The sequence below is a fragment of the Chionomys nivalis genome, chromosome 6, assembly GCF_950005125.1.
Source record: "Chionomys nivalis chromosome 6, mChiNiv1.1, whole genome shotgun sequence".
Classification (NCBI taxonomy): Eukaryota; Metazoa; Chordata; class Mammalia; order Rodentia; family Cricetidae; genus Chionomys; species Chionomys nivalis.
Window position 1 is genome coordinate 13,936,021 of NC_080091.1, and position 18,485 is coordinate 13,954,505.

An 18,485-nucleotide genomic window follows, 5' to 3' on the forward strand; every position below is an offset into this window, starting at 1 on the left:
AAGGCCATCCCTGGAGCTAGCCTCTGGAGTTCAAGTCATCCCCTACTGCTTAGCAGACTCCAGGCCTGTGTTAAGCAAAAGCTACGACAGAGCCTTTACTTTTCTTTCCTGGGGGGAGGCCACTTGAAATGTCCTTTCAATCATTAGCATCTCAGCACTCTCCTTGCCTCTAATGGGTCCTGTCTCTGCAGAAGGCGGTACCGATTCCTACAGTGAAGAATCTGACTCGGACTTGTCTGATGTACCAGAACTGGACTCTGATATCGAGCAGGAAGCTCAGATCAACTATGATCGTCAGGTCAGTAAAAAAGCACTAAAGCCTGGAGCTGGTTTGATTTTAACATTGCACTGAAAACGGATGGAGCTTAGGCAGAAGAAAAATGTCCATGTCTTGCCTTTGAGGGCAGATTAACAGTAAAGCGTTTATCAGACCATTAAATATTGAGTGAAAGGCTAGAGAGGCGCACAGTGGTTAGAGCACTGGCTGCTCTTCCACGGGACCTGGGTTCAATTCCCAGCACCCACATAGTGATTCACAGTCATCTGTAGCTGCAGTTCCAGGTGGTCCAGGGTCCTCTCTGGTCTCTGTAGGCACCAGGCACACAGTGGTGCAGCCACACGCATGCTGGCCAAACACTTTCACACATTAATTAATTCATTTCTTTATTAAGCAGAAGGGAGTTGCTAAGTTTTCCTGCTCACTGCTGAGCATTTGGACTGTTTGATTCTGTCAGGTAAAGCTTTACTATACGCATACCTACACAGTTACTATTTTGCAAAGAGAGATGCACGTGAAGTACAAGTTTTTCTCATTTCCTTAACAAATCATAAAAGTGTACATCTTTAAGGTGGGCCCTCTAAGAACGGTGGCCTGTGTGTGAGCTGTTGTCCTCATTTCTTGCTCAACTTAGCCATTTCCTGTTTATAGAAAGAAAACCCAACTACAATGCGTATTCTCTCTCTAGTAAGAACCTACTTCTAGCACAAAATTTGATTAATCGCATCCAGTTCCCCCACAAAAGCTAACATCGTTTTAGCAGAAATCAGGGACTGTTGAAGCAACGCTTCAGAGGAATCTTGACATAGTACCACATCATGGTGATAGCTGCAGAGGTCCGATTTTCTCCCCTGGCGTTTGTGTAAGTAACATGTTTATAGGTGTGTGGTTGTAGAATATTATTTTAAGGTGTGTTACATTTGTTTATGCCCTGGAACATGTGTTTGATGATGTAAAGATGTGTTGCTTTTGTTTATGCTGCATTTGTTTAACTCTATGAAGCTGTGATCCTTTGCCTGTCTAAAACATCCGGTGTCTAATAAAGAGCTGAATGGTCAATAGTGAGGCAGGAGCAAGGGGCTGGCAGGCAGAGAGCATATAAAAGAAGGAGAAAAAAAGAAGGAGGAACAAGAGAACAAGAGAGGAGGATGCTTAGGGGCCAGCCACAGAGTTAGAGTGAAAATATAACACACAGAAGTAAGAAAAGGAAAAAGTCCAGAGGCGAAGGTAGACAGGATGATGTAAGTTAAGGAAAGCTGGCTAGAAACAAGCCAAGCTAAAGCCAGACAGAGTGAAAAGAGTAAAGTGAAAAACAGCAACATCTTGGCATCCAAATGGGGTAGAATAAAAGAAAATCCAACAAGAGTGTGTGAAACAGATTCTGCACACAACCGTGCAGTGCGTAAGACATGAGGTCCCAGATACGTAACTGTCTCTGTTGTCCAGGGACACATACCAGGTAGGCCTATGGCAGCTACCACACGCCGCCTGTCTCCATGTGGCCCGTCCAGATCCTGGCAGGCTAGGTGGCTTGCCCCTTCCCTGTGGCTGCTCTTTAAGTTAATGCTGACCAGAACTTCTGTCCGTGGACTTCTGATGTAACTCCAGATGAGCACTGAACCTACTGCTTTTCTTTTCTTCCTGTGTCATTTCTTCCTCATTTAGAACAAAGACGGTGCAGCCAGCAGTTCATAACTGAATCATTTCATGTGCTGATAACTGTTTTCTGCAGTGTAAGCACTAAGAGGGAAGGAAGGGAACTGTAGCTGAGAATATTGCACACACACTAAGCAGGGTAACGAAACTTAAGCAAGCAGACGTAAGATCCGGGAGAGGCTGTCATTTTGCTTAGTTAGAGGACTTTTATGGTGCTGGGAAGCAGGGGCAAGGCTTGACCGTTGAAACCCAGGCCTTGGACTGGCTTATCGTCTGTGACTTATTCTCCAGTGCCTTCGCACGTATCGATTTACAACAGACCCCAAGTTATTCCTGAGTAGAGACTTTTATTCTGTTCTACAGATGGGAAACTGAGGCCCATGACGGCCTAACCTATGATCATCTAAGCAGTAGAAATGCCCCGGAGCTCAGTGCTCTGAGATAAACAGTTGATGACGGATGGGAGAATCATGGGTTCAGATGGATAGCTGTCTTCGACTGAGAATTAGAGTCTACTACATCTTAAGCAGCAAAACAGCTGTTGACTTCTTTGATACCTTAGGTCAAGTCCTAAGAGGAAACTTTATTATAGCTTTATTTCCTGGTTTTTATAGCAGTATAGTCGATTGAATTGTTGTGGGACTCTTCCTGGCATAAGCGCGCTGACAGCAGTGAGAGAGGAGGAGAGGAAATGTCCCCAGGGGAGCGAGCCCACGGCTCCCGGAAGGCTTCCACGCTGGCTCTAGTTTGTATTCCCGTTTATATCCCAAAACCACATCTTGGGGTGGACGAGCAAGGGAGATTTTACAGAGGCTCAAGAGGCGGTCAGCAGGCTGCTGAGGGCACTGACCCATTGTTTCTGCTGTTCCTCCAGGGCATTCTGGTCCAGGTAGCAAGGGAAATCACACTTGGCACATAGCAGTGCATGGGCAAATCAATAAATCAGTATTAATAACTGGCCTTTATCTTATTCTACTTCAAAATGAAAATTTCCTTTCCTGAATATGAGAAATTACTGATAGTGTTTTTTTTTTTTCAAATGTGTTAAAGTGGTTTTTGAGAATAAAACATAGAGAGGTAAATATCAGACTAATTATTATGCACGTTTAAACTGTAAAAAATGTTCAGTCAGTCACAGACTTGGATTGGACCAATAGAGTTTCAGACTCAGATATGTCAAAATCCATGAGGCCAGGAAGGGAGGAGGTCCCAAAGAACAATTCTAGAGGAAAAGTTACTCAGAAAGCTCCTGTCTTACAGACATCAGAATCAGCAGGGATTTCTTGCTCTGTGGAAGTAAAATGTATTTCATTAATAAGTCCTTTTCTTTCTTATTTATTACAACATCAACTTCCTTTATTTTCTGAATGTAATTACCTAAGAAAGCAATAACAAATCAAGGGAGGAGAGAAAATTCTTTTAAATCTCAGGTATTTGAAAGATGTCTTGGTAGGTTGGTTCCATTATGGGAAGTAATATTGAACCTATGCATATGATATTGAAGCACGAGGCGGTCTCCCTGCGATGCCTGTTCAGAAGTCTGGGGTGTTGGCTAAACTTTTCTATTGTGCTTGAAGGTTTACAAAGAAGATCTACCTCAGCTAAAGCAACAAAGTAAAGAGAAAAACCATGCAGTGCTCTCTCTCAAGCGGGAGAAGGCTCCCGAGGACAGCCTGAAGCTCCAGTTCATACACGGGTAGGTGACCCGCCCTGGGGGCCCTGACAAGTGGTCATCGGTCGGTCTCACCACCAGGCCAGAGAGCTCCCTCTTTTAAATGCCTCCTGTCCAGGTTACACCCCTTGTCTGTAGTGACATCTTGGCTGACCTTGTCAATCTTTGCTGGATGGAGCTGTGACCCTGGCAAGCTTTCTGTGCTCTAGCCACGATGGCTGCCCGAGTCTGTGTCACCACTGTGTCTGCATTCTCGAGTCCCCAGCCCTCGGCTCCGCTTCCCTAGGTTCACTCTAGGACAATGATTTCTCCAGATATGTTTTGCATATGCACAAGATCTCCTTTATAAAATTATACAGATAGCAACCTGACACCTAGATATTTTCATTGTCAGCTTAAATCGTTGAGAGGAATATAAACGTATCTGGTGTGTTATAAATGACACAGTCATTTAACTGTAGCCAGCAGAACCCAAATGCATGTTTCATTACTGCTACTGTCAACTTTTAAGATACAATAATAACTATTTCTCTCATGATATTTTCTGTTTTGTTTTTGTTGTTTTGGGGTTTTTTTTTGGTTTTTTAAAATTGATTTTATTGAGCTATACATTTTTCTCTGCTCCCTTCCCTGTCTCTCCCCACCCCTTCAACCCTCTCCCAAGGTTCCAATGCTCCCAGTTTACTCAGGAGATCTTGCCTTTTTCTACTTCCCACGTAGATTAGATCTAGTTGTGTCCCTCTTAGGATCCTCATTGTTGTCTTGGTTCTATGGGATTGTGATTTGTGAACTGGTTTTCTTTGCTTTATGTTTAAAAGCCACTAATGAGTGAGCACATGTGATAGTTGTCTTTCTGGGTTTGGGTTACCTCACTCAATATGATGTTTTCTAGCTCCATCCATTTGCTTGCAAAATTCAAGATGTCATTTTTTTTCTGCTGTGTAGTATTCCATTGTGTAAATGTACCACATTTTCCTTATCCATTCTTCCATCGAGGGGCATTTAGGTTGTTTCCAGGTTCTGGATATGACAAACTAAGCTGCTGTGAACATAGTTGAGCACATGTCCTTGTGGCATGGTTGAGCATCCTTTGTATATATAACCAAAAGTGGTATTGCTGGGTCTTGAGGAAAGTTGTTTCCTAATTTTTTGAGAAATTGCCACACTGACATCCAAAGGGGTTGTACCAGCTTGCATTCCCACCAGCATTGCAGGAGTGTTCCCTTTTCCCCACAACCTTTCCAGCATAAGTTGTCATCAGTGTTCTTGATCTTGGCCATTCTTACTGGTGTAAGATGGAATCTCAGAGTTGTTTTGATTTGCATTTCTTTGATGGCTAAGGATGTTGAGCATTTCCTTAAGTGTCTTTCAGCCATTTTAGATTCCTCTGTTGAGAGCTCTCTGTTTAGATCTGTACTTCATTTTTTATTGGATTATTTGTTCTTTTGATTACCAATTTCTTGAGTTCTTTGTATATTTTGGAGATCAGACGTCTGTCTGATGTGGGGTTAGTGAAGATCTTTTCCCATTCTGTAGGCTGTCGTTTTGTCTTGTTGACCGTGTCCTTTGCTTTACAGAAACTTTTCAGTTTCAGGAGGTCCCGTTTATTAATTGTTTCTCTCAGTGTCTGTGCTGCTGGGGTTCTATTTAGGAAGTGGTTCCCTGTGCCAATGCATTCAAGTGTACTTCCCACTTTCTCTTCTATGAAGTTCAGTGTGGCTGGCTTTATGTTGAGGTCTTTGTTCCGTTTGGACTTGAGTTTTGTGCATGGTGATAGATATGGGTCTTATTGTGATATTCTCTCTCATTCATATTTTATGTAAACGTCCGTGTCCATTATAATTTTCTTATAAGATTGTACCTTAGTATATGTTTGAGAGTTTTTAACACTGTATCATACCATCTACAAGGAAATGAAGTCTAAGCATGGAAACCAGTGCGTAGTAGAACACATACATGCTCACAGAATACTCATGCAAGTGTGTGCACACACATGTGCATGCAAATACCACATAAAGTGTAAAATGAAAATAACGCTAAGACAGCATGGCTTGTCTGAAATGAAGTGTTGAGTGTGTAAAATAAACTTCTATTTTAAAGAAGTAGAAGAAAAAAGCATAGTCTGTCTTGTTAACATCCTTTTATATGTTGACATGGTGATTTAAATGTGTTGAGTTAAAAGTTCTGAAATAAATTGATTTTTTAGAGACTCACTCTGTGGCCCAGGCTAACCTCAGACTTGTAGAATTATCCTGTCTTAACTTCTTCAGTGCTATGTAATATTCTTCTAGGGATGCAAAAGGCCAGACCTGATTAAAAACAGATAAATGCATATTTATTGGGCATTGTTCCTAGATGGGTTCACCAGTCCCAAAGAACAGGGCCAGAGACCAGGCTAAGGCAGGGAGGATTTACAGACCTTAGGCGAGAAGTGATGGCGTGCCAGCCAGGAGCTGAGGCTGTGCCCACGTATTGCCAAAAGCTAAATCCGTGGGCAGGCACTTGGGTGAAGTGTCAGAAAGACGGGTTTCGTCGGCTTCCAGAAATGTGGAGCTGGGCTTTGGGTGCCATTCCTTTGTTCAGAGTTCTCTCTCAGTGTGGGCAGTTGGGGGAAGTAGGGTAGAAAGGCTTTCCCAGCTTGTGCAGGGGCAAGCAGGGGTTCCAGCCAAACACTATGCAATAGTAAAATGTTGTTACCTGTTTGGTGTGCATATGTCTGTTAGACTGTAGTATTGATAATTTTTAAAATTCAGTTACTGGAAAAACTGACCAAATATTAATATATGTAATTTGTAAGCACAGAAAACTTTATTTGAACACTGTCTTAATAAGATGGTGTGTGTGTATATGTGTGTGTGTTGTGTGTGTGCATGCGCTTATGAATTCATGCATGGGTATATATGGGTGTGTGCATCCATGAGTGTGTGTGTGTGGGGGGGGGTTCAGAGATCGACATAGTTGTCGCCCCCAGCCATCCTCCACATCAGGAGTTCTTAGTGCTGTGACTCTTTTTTATATTTCCTCTTGTTGTGGTGACCCCCAGTCATAAAATTATTTCATTTTCTACTTCATGATTATAATTTTGCTAGTTGTGAATTGCAATGTAAATATTTTTAGAGACAGAGGTTTGCCAAATGGTCAAAGCCCACAAGTTAAGAATGCTGCTCCATGTTATCTTTCAAGGCAGAGTCTCCTCTTGACCTGAGGGTTGCCTCCTGGATAGTCTGGCTGGCAGTGGCCTCCAGGAATCTGCTTGTGTGTGACCCAGGCTAAGGCTCGAGCTATGAGCACTGACCACAGCACATCACTGCTTCCATGGGTGCTGGGAATATGAACTCAGGGACACAGGCTTAGACAGCAAGCATTGACTGATCCGTCTCCTCCAACCCATAATAAGGCTTTTCACTTCAGAGAGCTCTGTATATATTATTTATGGATAGGATGCGGCAGAGTTTAGCACTGAGTGTATGTCCACTTTTCAGCCTTTTAAAAAATAGATGAAGGCATTGAGTTAATTGTCGTAAATGAATAGGAAAGACCAACAGTCCTAATGTTTTCTAATTCTCTAAACTCTTCTTGTAACATTTTGATTTTGATATCACAAAAATGCTAATTCGTCTATATTATTTGATAAAGTATCTGTTTAATTTTGCTAAACAATGAATTAGCACTTGATTTACAGAAGAATGCATTAGCCCATAACTAAGAGTCATTCCCCAGATATGGTAGGACACACACGCTTTTCATCCCAGTACTTACTCGGGGGGCAGAGGCAAGAAGAGCTCTGTAAACCTGAGGCCAGCCTGGGCTATACAGTGAGTTAGGACATACAGAACTACACAGTGAGACTGTGTCGAGAAAATAAAAAGAAGTTATTCCGTTGTGTTTGGAATCGTCTTGCTTTGGTGCCCCAAAGGTACCATACCCCAGTGGGCTAGATGGAAGACGGAAAAGGAAGCCTGAGCCTCATTTTAGACCTGTCAGAAGAAGGCTTGGATTGATTTGTTAAGACTGTTGTTTTGAAACAGTCTTGTGTAGTCCAGGCTAGCCCTAAATTTGCTATGTAGCTAAGGATGACCTTCTTATTTTTCTACGTCTACCTCCCAAGTGCTGGGACCAGAGGCACAAGAATTGCTTTTAGCAAAGAACATAGATAATAGTTGAAGGTCTGGGCACAGATGGGGTGAAAATAATCCGTCTCCCTGTGCCTCTGACACAGCTCGCGTCAACACAGTTGCTTTGCCTGCTTCATCCTTGTGTCACCCACTGCGCTTCAGTTACAGGGGCTATGACTGCAGGAACAACCTGTTCTACACACAAACCGGAGAAGTGGTGTACCACATCGCCGCCGTGGCCGTGGTGTACAACAGGCAACAGCACACGCAGAGGCTCTACCTGGGGCATGACGATGACATTCTCAGCCTGACCATCCATCCAGTGAAGGACTACGTGGCCACTGGACAGGTGTGCTTCTCTCCTCTACGACCAGGGTCTAGCAAAAGAGAAAGGGCAGTTAATGTCTAATCCAGTGTGCCTAGAATAGAAAAATGTGTTTGGTAGGAATGCATAAGGCATGAAGCTGGATGTTCTGAGAACATGGAGGAGGCAGGGGTGGGGCACAGGGGTCAAAGTTATGACAGAAAGACAACAAGGTGGACAGATGGACTGGTGTCCTCAAAAACTCCTTAACAGGAAGCCACGTGCTGGGCACACATCTGCCAAAACCCAGCTCGAGGCTGCAGTGAGGTTCTTTGATGCCTCAAGCCTGTTTCCTCATCTGGAGAATCTGGGCTGGGCCAAATTGTGTCAGGTTGTCTTTCCAGCTTACAAATAATGTGTGTTGCTTTGTTTCTGAGCTGTGTTTGACCTGAAGAAGCTGTGCTGTCTTCAGTACCGTGGATGCCTGCTTAACACCACGCATCCTGTTGCTTCAGGTCGGAAGAGACGCCGCTATTCATGTATGGGACACACAGACTCTAAAGTGTCTGTCCTTATTGAAAGGGTACCATCAGAGAGGAGTGTGCGCTCTGGACTTTTCAGGTAAGCTCTCGCTAGTAGCACAGAGTATGGCTAATTTAAAGAAAGAAATCCTCCCTACCTGGTTGTGTTCTGAGGGTAGTGAGGGAAGCTGTTTGCATGTTACCTCCGAGCCTGAGACGGGAAGCCACGTATGAGCACCTCACCTAGAGAACGTGGCCTTTGGGCCACGCGTCCTTTCCTTGTCCCTTTCAGATCCTTCCCAGGTCAGCACCAGGTCACACTGAGCTGGGCATCCACTTGCCTGAGGGAAGTCTAGGGCAGCTGCCGCTGTGGAGAGTCTTAGCTGCAGATGCCTAGCAGTGACAAAGAGCATCAGACTTAAACCAGGCGTGTGGACTGGCCCCGTAATCACAACCGTCGTGAGGCCGAGGCAAGAAGGGATTGCCCTGAGCTGGAGGCAAGTGTGCCCTGCGCAGGGAGCTCCAGGCCAGCCTGGAATGCAGCGTGGACCACGGCTCAGAAAGCAAAACATCAGTTCAACAGTTTTCTCTCCAAATAAGGATTGCTTCTGACTTAAAATATAAAGAGCTAGAGACGGCACTTTACAAAGTTGGCATTTTGGAAACAAATTTTATATTTGGAAAGAAGAATTTCCGAATTAAGTTATGAATTCAGCACCATAAAAATCCTATTGGTAAATGCTGCTGTCTTTAGAGTAAGTTTGCTTGAAGCTAGAATTACATAGTGGAAATCTACTACAGAAGATGGAGAGATGGCTCAGTGGTTAAGAACACTGGCTTTATTTTGAAGGATCCAGGTTCAGTTCCCAGCACTCACATGGCAGCTAACAAGTGTCCAAAACACTAGTTCCAGGGGATCCAACACCCTTTCTGGCCTTCATAGGTATCAGGCGTGCACATGGGGTGCATAAATACATGGAGGCAAAAGACCCACACACACACACAGTAAAGAAGTAATTTTTTAAAAAGAAAGTCTATTACAGATGTTACTACCTAGAAAAATTTAAACATTTCATTGTAAAAATTAGGTCAATAAAAAAGCAAATCCTAACCTTTCAAAATAAATTTGATTGTGTAATTTCTTTTTTCTAACTAGCATTCAGGTATTTCAAATGTACAACAGCAGTAACTAAATTCACAATCTCTTCCTGTTGTCCCTGTCCCTCTCCTTACCCTCTTTTGTCATGCTACTTTAATGCTGCTGGGGCTATCCCTCACTGATAGAACACTTGGCCAGCATCAGCATCTCTATTTATGGTAATAAATAGAGAAAAAAATGGAAGATTTTTGGCGGAAATGTCTGTCTCGCCTACCAGTTCCCAAATAACCGATGCAGAGGCTTAATATTAATTCTAAATTCTCAGCCAATAGCTCAGGCTTGTTACTAGCTAACTCTTACATTTAAATTAACCCATTTCTATTCATCTATGTATTGCCATGTGGCTTGTGGCTTTTCCTGTCCTCCAGCATGTCTTGCTCACTCTGTGTCTCCTAGAGACTCCCCTGACTCTGCCCTTTCTCTTCCTGTCATTCTCAGTTTGGTTTTCCTGCCTAACCTTATTCTGTCTGGCTATTGGCCAGTCAGCTTGCCTATTAATACAATCACAATGATAAGTCTTTACAATGTAAAAGTGAATTATTCCACAGCATTTCTCCCTTTTGTCTAAATAAAAAGGAAGGTTTTAACTTTAACATAGTGAAATTATATACAATAAAAACAGTTATCAAGTAAGAATGACAGTTACAATATCCAGTCCATTTGTCTTTGGCAAAATTAGAGAAAATACTCTATTATCTGTCTAATCTTTGTGAGTCTAAAGTTTTATTCCCAATTTGTTTTCTATTATAACTAAGAAAAACTGTAATTATAGCTATCAAAGACCCAAGAAGGATGAAATGTTACCTAATAACAGGGGCATCAGGCTGCCTGGACAGTCACCCAAAGTTCCTCTGTATGTTGGAGTATCCAACTCTGACGTACAGGCCTAGCATGTCTGACAGACTTTCCTGTGAAGCAGGGAATGTTGAAGGACTTCCCTACCTTGTCTTGGCAAAGTTTGGCAATCATGTTTTTTGTCTTGCTGATCCAGGTTGGACAGTATACTGTCAGCAATTGAGGCAAGGGTGTAGCATGAATAATAAAAAATTCAGAGACAGGTTCAACCTGAAGATCAGAAAAGCAAAGCAGCCAGCCACTGACTCTCACCTCTACCACAAAACAAAAATGGGCAATCCTGCTTCCACAAATCCTCAGATTGAGACTGAGAGTGAGACCTGTCTCTTCCCATTTTATATTCCTCTCTAGTTCTGGGATTAAAGTGTATACCCCCACTGCCTGGCCTCTGCAGCTAACTAGTGTGGCTGCTGGGATTAAAGGTATGTGTAACTACTGTCTGACCTGTATAGCAGATTAGTGTGGCTGATTTGCACTAATCTTCAGGCAAGCTTTATTTATTAAAACAAATAATATACCAGTATATAAAGGTAGTTTCTTTGCCCAGCCACAAAGAAAGCAAACTCCATATGGGATATCTTCAATGCCCATTATCTTTCCTAAAGTAAATTTGTGCTGCCAGAGGCAGACATGTCTCACTGTTGTTATGAAAAGCTTTATGTTATTATGCATATTGAATGCTATATTTTGTAGGTGTTTGAAGACCATATATCATCTAAATATATCTATGTGTGACCTTGAAAACATACCTAACATGACTATAAGTTTGACTATTATAGATGACTGTTAATCTTTAGTTTTTAAGTGTACATTACATTTTTAAATAAGCTGCATAAACACAATACCCCAAACAAGAATAGAATCATACATATAGTATAACAAAATTAACTTTAAATTTATAACAATAAACCAAAATCCATAGCAGTGTAAAATATTTTGAGATTAATAGTTGGGTTTTTTTTGGATTAAAGTACTCAATTATCTACCTTTTATCTTTTCCTTTAGAAAGAGATCTTTGAATTTAATTCTTTCATTTAGCTTTTTCCCTCACCATGACCAATAATAACTTATAACCAATCCCCCTTAAATGATGACAAATGTGTGAAACCCATCTTTTGGGAACATGAGCATTGTTTTCTCTAGAGAGCTTTCTGTTGTCTGGTGGCACTTTGGGGGGACCTTGAGAAAATCAGAACGATTGTTAGGTCTTGGTTGGAATTATTTATGAGGCTGGATCATCTCAGTCAACAACCTTGAAGCTATTCTGGATGCTAGACCACCTGGTCCATCAGTTTTCATTGGTGTCTGGTCCCCTTGCTCTGAAAATACATAAACTTTAAAGGTAACATCCATATCTGTATTAATACAAGTATAGACTGTACATTGTACACAAGTCAACCAAAGACAATTTGTTGTTTTATTCTTAAGCAGGTAAAATATATATCATGTGTCTTATACTTCTTCTAGGTTTATTTCTTTTTGTTTGTTGTCAGATTTTCCAGGGGGTCTTCCTCAATCAAACCTGATTTTCCTTAACCTGGAATGAATCCACAGCCTCTCATTTCCTGTGAAAATAAAAGTATAACCTTTCCCCCAAAGCAACATATCTTTTGACTTAAATTTTGAAATCAAGATATTTTTAAAATATATAGGTTGGTTGAATCTAGCAGTTTTATAATCCAATGTTCTTAGCAACCAAAAATTCAAAGATAACACAACATACAGGATCCAGACTCTCTGTGTATTTCCCATTTTTATGTAGCTTATTGTATTTTTTACTACTCTATTCCTTTTTAAGGACTTTTTCTACCCATTTTCTTTTCTCTACCAAGCCTACATATATTTTTAACACATTGTAACAAATTTAGAGGGTTTTGTTCCATCTGAATCTATCTTTCCTGTGTATCTGTAACCGTTTTTGTCTGCATGAGCAAACGCCCTAAAGCTGCGATGCAGTGTGCTGGCAGAGCTTGCACTGGCAGCTCTAGCTGACAGCAGTGGCTGGGAGAAGCCTCTCTGTACTGCAGCCCATGTGAGAGACTGTGGGAACCTACCACACGGCTTAGCTCACGGTGTTTGGTGGCTGGCTCCATCTCACAAGCGGCTGTTGGGACATGCATCTCTGCACTGCATCTGGCACGAGGCTGTGAGACTAGAAAGCTGCATGTGTCTCTGTTTCTAGAACCTTTTTAAAACTTTCTTGGGCTTTATGTGGATGGACCTGGCCCCACATTGGGTGCCGCTTGTTAGTGGTCATTTCTGTCCCACCCACCAGTTCCCAAATAACGGATGCAGAGGCTTAATATTAATTACAAATGCTCAGACTTGTTACTAGCTAACTCTTACATTTAAATCAACCCATTTCTATTAATCTACGTATTGCCATGAGGCTCATGGTTTTACCTGTCCCCCTGCATGTCTTGCTCCCTCTGCATCTCCTGGTGACTCCACCGACTCCACCCTTCCTCATCCCATCATTCTCAGTTTGGATTTCCTGCCTAACTTTATCCTGTCCAGTTATTCGTCAGCTTGTTTATTAAACCAATCATAGATACATATATTCACACAGTGTGCAGAAGGATTATTCCGCAGCAGAGGATAAATGAGGAAAGAGGGGTAAGGAGAGGACGAGGGAGAGACTGAGAATGAATAAGATTGCATTAGACAATTAATGGTTGCTGGGCTTTTTTTTTTTTTTAAAGGGGAACTGTTTTAATGCTTAATCTCATTCTATCCTGCTTACTTCTGGAATCTTTTGGAACATAGTTATCATCTCCACCACGGTTTCCCCCTTGGTTGACTGACTTAGGACTGCGCCCTCAGATGGAAGCTGTTGACATTAGCTTCTCCTGGCCGCATTTCCCCCACTAGCCCGTTCATGCTTCTTCACCTCTAGCTGCAGTCTGCTTCTGCCTTTTTCTACTCGTGTGCTTCGTTCAGGGTTCCCAAGTCTCCAAGAGCAAGACTGACTTTTTTCCTCCATCCTATCAGGCAGAAATAGCCTGCCCCTTCCGCCCCCTGCAGCTCACCATCGAGAGCTTTCATGAAAGCTCTCAGAGGCCACATGTTGCCATTCCCTGGGCATCTCTTGTGTTCTGCGCAAACAGTGAACTAGGGTGTTCAGGAGCACCCATCTCTTTGCTCCCACAATACATGTTTTGTTGTGAACAAGAATTTGCTGTAAAGAATGCTATGGATGAACTAACACATGAAGTTTTGCTCAATGAGCTTTATCCTGCCTCTCACTGTTACTCTTAGAACTTCACATTGCAAATCATATTTGGGAGAAAACTGTATTTTCTTAGCAATTGCAAGATAACACAGTATTTTATTAAAATTTACTTTACCTACAGATTTAGGCATATATTGGTATTGTTTTATAATAATTTTAAGATAGTTTATTTTAAATTTTTCTTATATACACATATGTGTATAATATATGTATACATATACATATACATATACATATACATATACATATACATATATATAATGTGTTGAACATATTCTCCCTGCCCCATTCCCCATCCTCCCTTTTAGGTCCTTCTCTCATTATCTTTTTTGTTCCCCAAAATAATTTTACTTCAGTTTTCATTTAATGTGTACATACATGAGTATGTATATATTATATATTACAATATATTAATACATGAATATGTATATAAAATCTAAGAACCACAAAGGAGAGGAAACAAGATGTTTGTCTTTTAGAGATGGTTTAATTTGCTAAATATGATCATCTCCAGTTGCATCCATTTTCTAAAGACATAACTTCATTCTTCGTTATTGCTGAAATCCATGGTATTTATAGACTTGGTTTTTTTATCTGTGCCTCTGTTTGTGGACGCCTAGGCTAGTTCCATGGCTGCTGTGCAGAGAGCTGCAGGAAACATGATGTGTAGGTGCCTCTGTGATGTCTTCACTTGGAGTCCTTTGGCTCCAGGCAAAGGAGGGGCATAACTGGTAGATCTAGCTTTTTCTCTTGAGAAACGTCCACACTGATTTCCATGGAGGAAACATAAAAAACAATGCTCTGGAGGGTTAGAAAGACACTTATTAAAATAGTAAAATAAAAATAATAAAACCTGGAAGTTTGTAGGATTATGAGAATCCAGTACATCTTTGGTTTTGGTGACATTGAAAATGGATTCAATAATTTTAGATAGCAATTTTGCTTTGTTTAATAAGATTATACTTGACAATACAATCATGTGAACTATTAGTATCTCTCAAGTTGAGCAAAGAACTAAAGATAATGTCTATCACCAATTTTCTATGAAAGTATGTAATGTGTATTAGCATATAAAAGGGACCAGCAATACAGCTAGAATTTAATAATCATTCAAGTACCATTATAGGGTGAGGAACCCAGATGCTCTAGGAGGAGAAGAGGAGATGATTCTGTCAGTGACCTTTATCCCCTGCCCACGTTTAAAGAAATGTCTCTGTTTCCTTTAGAACCTTGGCAGGAATAGATGAATCTAGCCCCTTTGGGATAGCTCTGTATATGTTTTCTCGTTTTCGCACCAGTCTGCTTTATGCTTCCAAATTAACTTGTCTTGGGGACTCTTGGATGCGAAGCTCTTCCGCTTGTGAAGGGCGTTTTAGTTTTAACAATACAATCCCCATTTTCCAGTTAGCAATCACTAAGGAAGAACCCTGGGGAACTGCATTTTGTCTGTGAGGTTAAGTACAGTGTTGGTATATGGGTGGCTAGAAAGGAATGTGGTTGCTGGTTTTGGAAAGCACCTAAAGACTTCAGGAACTTTCCCTGAGATCTGTTCTGAGTGATTCATCACCACAGATGGTTGCCACCAGACGACTGTGTGGAGGTCAAAGGATAGTGTTCACGAGTCTGTTCTCTCCTCCACCGTGTGGGTCCCAGGGTCAAACTCGGGTTACGAGGCTTGGTGGCAAGCACCTTTGCTGGCTTGTCCCTCTCCCAGCCCTTGGGCTGCTGCTCTGACTAGTATTCACTTCCCAGAGCTTGGGGGACCGTTTTTGTTTTGGGACAGTGTAATGAAAGTACTTCTACGTGGTGTAGAAAAACCCATCCGGAAAAGTTCAGCTTCATCAATATTTTCCGTCTTAAATGTCAACTGCATGGTGTTTAAAGGCCTTCGTACTGTGACGTTAGTTCTGGAACCTGTCTCAAACTGGCTAGACTTCCCTGGCCATCAAGGAAGCCTACGTATCTTAATGAGTCCTGAGTAGGAAGACCAACTTGTAATTGTCTGAATATGTTTACTGTTGACAGGAAGTGCCTTAGAACTCTTTCTAGACTGTTACAATCATCCATAATGAATACATGCTGTGCCTAGAAAGACTGAAAAGGACATCACTAAGACTATTAAAAAAAAAAGCCGTTAGGGTTGGAAATGATAGATTTTCAAAGGTAAAGCCAAGTCTCCACAGGGAAAATGGAAACTAGGAAATAGTGAGAAGGCCCACTTTTCTTTCTAAATAGTATGTTTTATAAAAATAGCTTACACCTGCCAGTACCCAAGAGCACTTCCTATCCCAGAAGAGTGAGCTTTTGTTGGGGTAGAAAGGTCACATAACTGTGAGGGTGAGATGGTGGGTAACCTCACAGAAATTCTACAAAGAAACCCCAGAACTTCCCCTACAAAAGCAATCTGCTTATGCATAGGGCTTCTTCAGAAGACAGACATTTTCAAAACTGACATTTTAGACGTGTGACTCACACAGCAAGGTCGTATTGACGTATCAAGACAGCATTCTGGAGATAGCGTAGGTTTAGCTGAGTCAATGCAGAAAGCAGATGCAGATTTGTGCGGTGTTTTCTAAAGGAAGGATGGTGTTTGAAATAGCCATATAACAGTCCAGTTCCTTCATATCTGGGCCGCCCACCCCAGCACTATCAGCATGCACCCAAAACAGCTCAGTGCAGGGTTACAAAACATGACATACTTGCTACAAGCCTTAAGAATTTATGATCTTGCAGTTAGGATTGAAACCTAGTGCCATTGTCCTTGGCTTCTTATCAGCCTTCATTGTCCACCGTGTTCAGAGAGTCCGGTTTTATCCCATGCTTATTCAGTCCTAGTCCAGCTGGCCTTGGTGAGTTCCCAATAGATCAGCCCCACTGTCACAGTGGGTGGGTGCACCCCTCGCAGTCCTGACTTCCTTGCTCATGTTCTCCCTCCTTCTGCTCCTCATTTGGACCTTGGGAGCTCAGTCCGGTGCTCCAGTGTGGGTCTCTGTCTCTATCTCCATCCATCGCTAGATGAAGGTTCTAAGGTGATATGCAAGATATTCATCAGTATGGCTATAGGATAGGATCATTTCAGGTTCCCTCTCCTCAGTTGCCCAAGGTACAAGCTGGGGACATCTCCCTGGACACCTCCGAGCCCCTCTAGAGTCAAGTCTCTTGCCAACCCTAAGATGGCTCCCTTAGATAGGATATATACTTCCCTGCTCCCATATCCACCCTTCCTTTATCCCAACCATCCCATTCCCCCAAGCTCCCCCCATCCTCCCCTTCTCACTTTTCTCACCCCATTTCCCCTTACCCCCATCCCACCTCACCCCCAAGTTCCCAGTTTTTGCCCGACAATCTTGTCTACTTCCCATATCCAGGCGGATGACTATATGTTTTTCTTTGGCTTCACCTTCTTATTTAGCTTCTTGATCCTACTGGATGAACTGGCTTTGTGGGAGCCTAGCCTGTTTGGATGCTCACCTTCCTGGACCTGGATGGAGGGGGGAGGACCTTGGACTTCCCACAGGGCAGGGAATCCAGACTGCTCTTCAGACTCTAGAGGGAGGGGGAAAGGAGTGGGGGGAGGAGGAGAGGAGTGGGGAGAGGGGGAGGGAAATGGGAGGCGGGGAGGAGGCAGAAATTTTTTTCAACAAAAACTAAAATAAAAAAAGAAGAATTTTTGATCTTATAGGAAGAGAAAAAGCATCAGAAATAAAATCAGCAAATACTGAAGTCCATTAGCACAGACACAGCCAGACCATACCAAGAAATAAGGAAATCGTGAGAAAGTGGGTGGTGAACAGGAAGTTCCCGCTCCACAAGGCTGAGAGACTGTCTCGTTTAAAGCCTGGTGTCCTTTGGGAATAAGGACATGGGTCGTTAGCTTGTGGTGCTCACCTAATGTAACGGACTCCTTCAGCACCTTGTTAACTCCTTCATGTAATGAATCCAACTTGCGTCTATAAAAGGTTCAGGTACTCTTTAAATCCTAGTTTCGGATGGACCTGGTGGTTAAGGATTGGGAAGATCTGCTTTGTTAAGCTGGAGACTGCTTTTCCTTCCTCCCCTTCCTCCAGACAAGTGGGATAGACCCTCGTTTCCATTTGGCTAGAGGGTCTGCACAAATAAGGCCACTCAAAGTCTGGACGCTGGTTGGCACTTGAAGTTGGGTTACCAAAGATTTAGCCTGTAAAAATTCAGGAGACTCAAGTAGATCTGAACTCCTGATAAGAATTTATTTGACATAAGTTCTGTGTAACATAAATATAAATATTCAGTACCAATTCAGATACTGCCTGAGACATATAAGACATTGTTCTTGCGTCTCTGAAATTCCAGTTTGATAAGACTTACTCTGCTTAACCCTAGTTTGGGGTCTACCCCTGGCCTGCCTTTGAAAGTCAGAGCTGATAGCTTGAATGGTGAGTCAACCCAAGGAAGCAGCTTCTCACACCCTTGTATGTCTTCAGCGTAGTGAGGGTCCTTTGTGGAAGGAGAGGAGTCCCTGATTAACTGATGCGGAATCTCCTAGCAACCGTACAGTGGTGGAACGACGGGGGTGTGTGGCCTGTAACACTGTTCCTTTGAATTCAGCCCTACAAGGAAGTCCAGATGAAATGCTTATTGATTGTGCCGCCTCTTCCATCCTGAAGGGAGGAGGCACGTTGACTTTATTTACGTCAAGTCTGATTGTACATTCACTA

The 18,485-nt window shown here is 42.3% G+C and overlaps 1 protein-coding gene across 2 annotated transcripts in view; it reads left to right on the forward strand.

Moving 5' to 3' along the window:
* Positions 1 to 18,485, forward strand: part of Eml6 (EMAP like 6) — a 272,287-nt gene that overhangs the window by 179,681 nt on the left and 74,121 nt on the right. For both annotated transcript variants that reach the window (XM_057771307.1, XM_057771309.1), the window contains exons 13-16: positions 192 to 298; positions 3,511 to 3,629; positions 7,883 to 8,069; positions 8,540 to 8,645. In XM_057771307.1, coding sequence (XP_057627290.1) covers positions 192 to 298; positions 3,511 to 3,629; positions 7,883 to 8,069; positions 8,540 to 8,645 — 519 coding nt within the window. The remainder of the gene's footprint in view (positions 1 to 191; positions 299 to 3,510; positions 3,630 to 7,882; positions 8,070 to 8,539; positions 8,646 to 18,485) is intronic.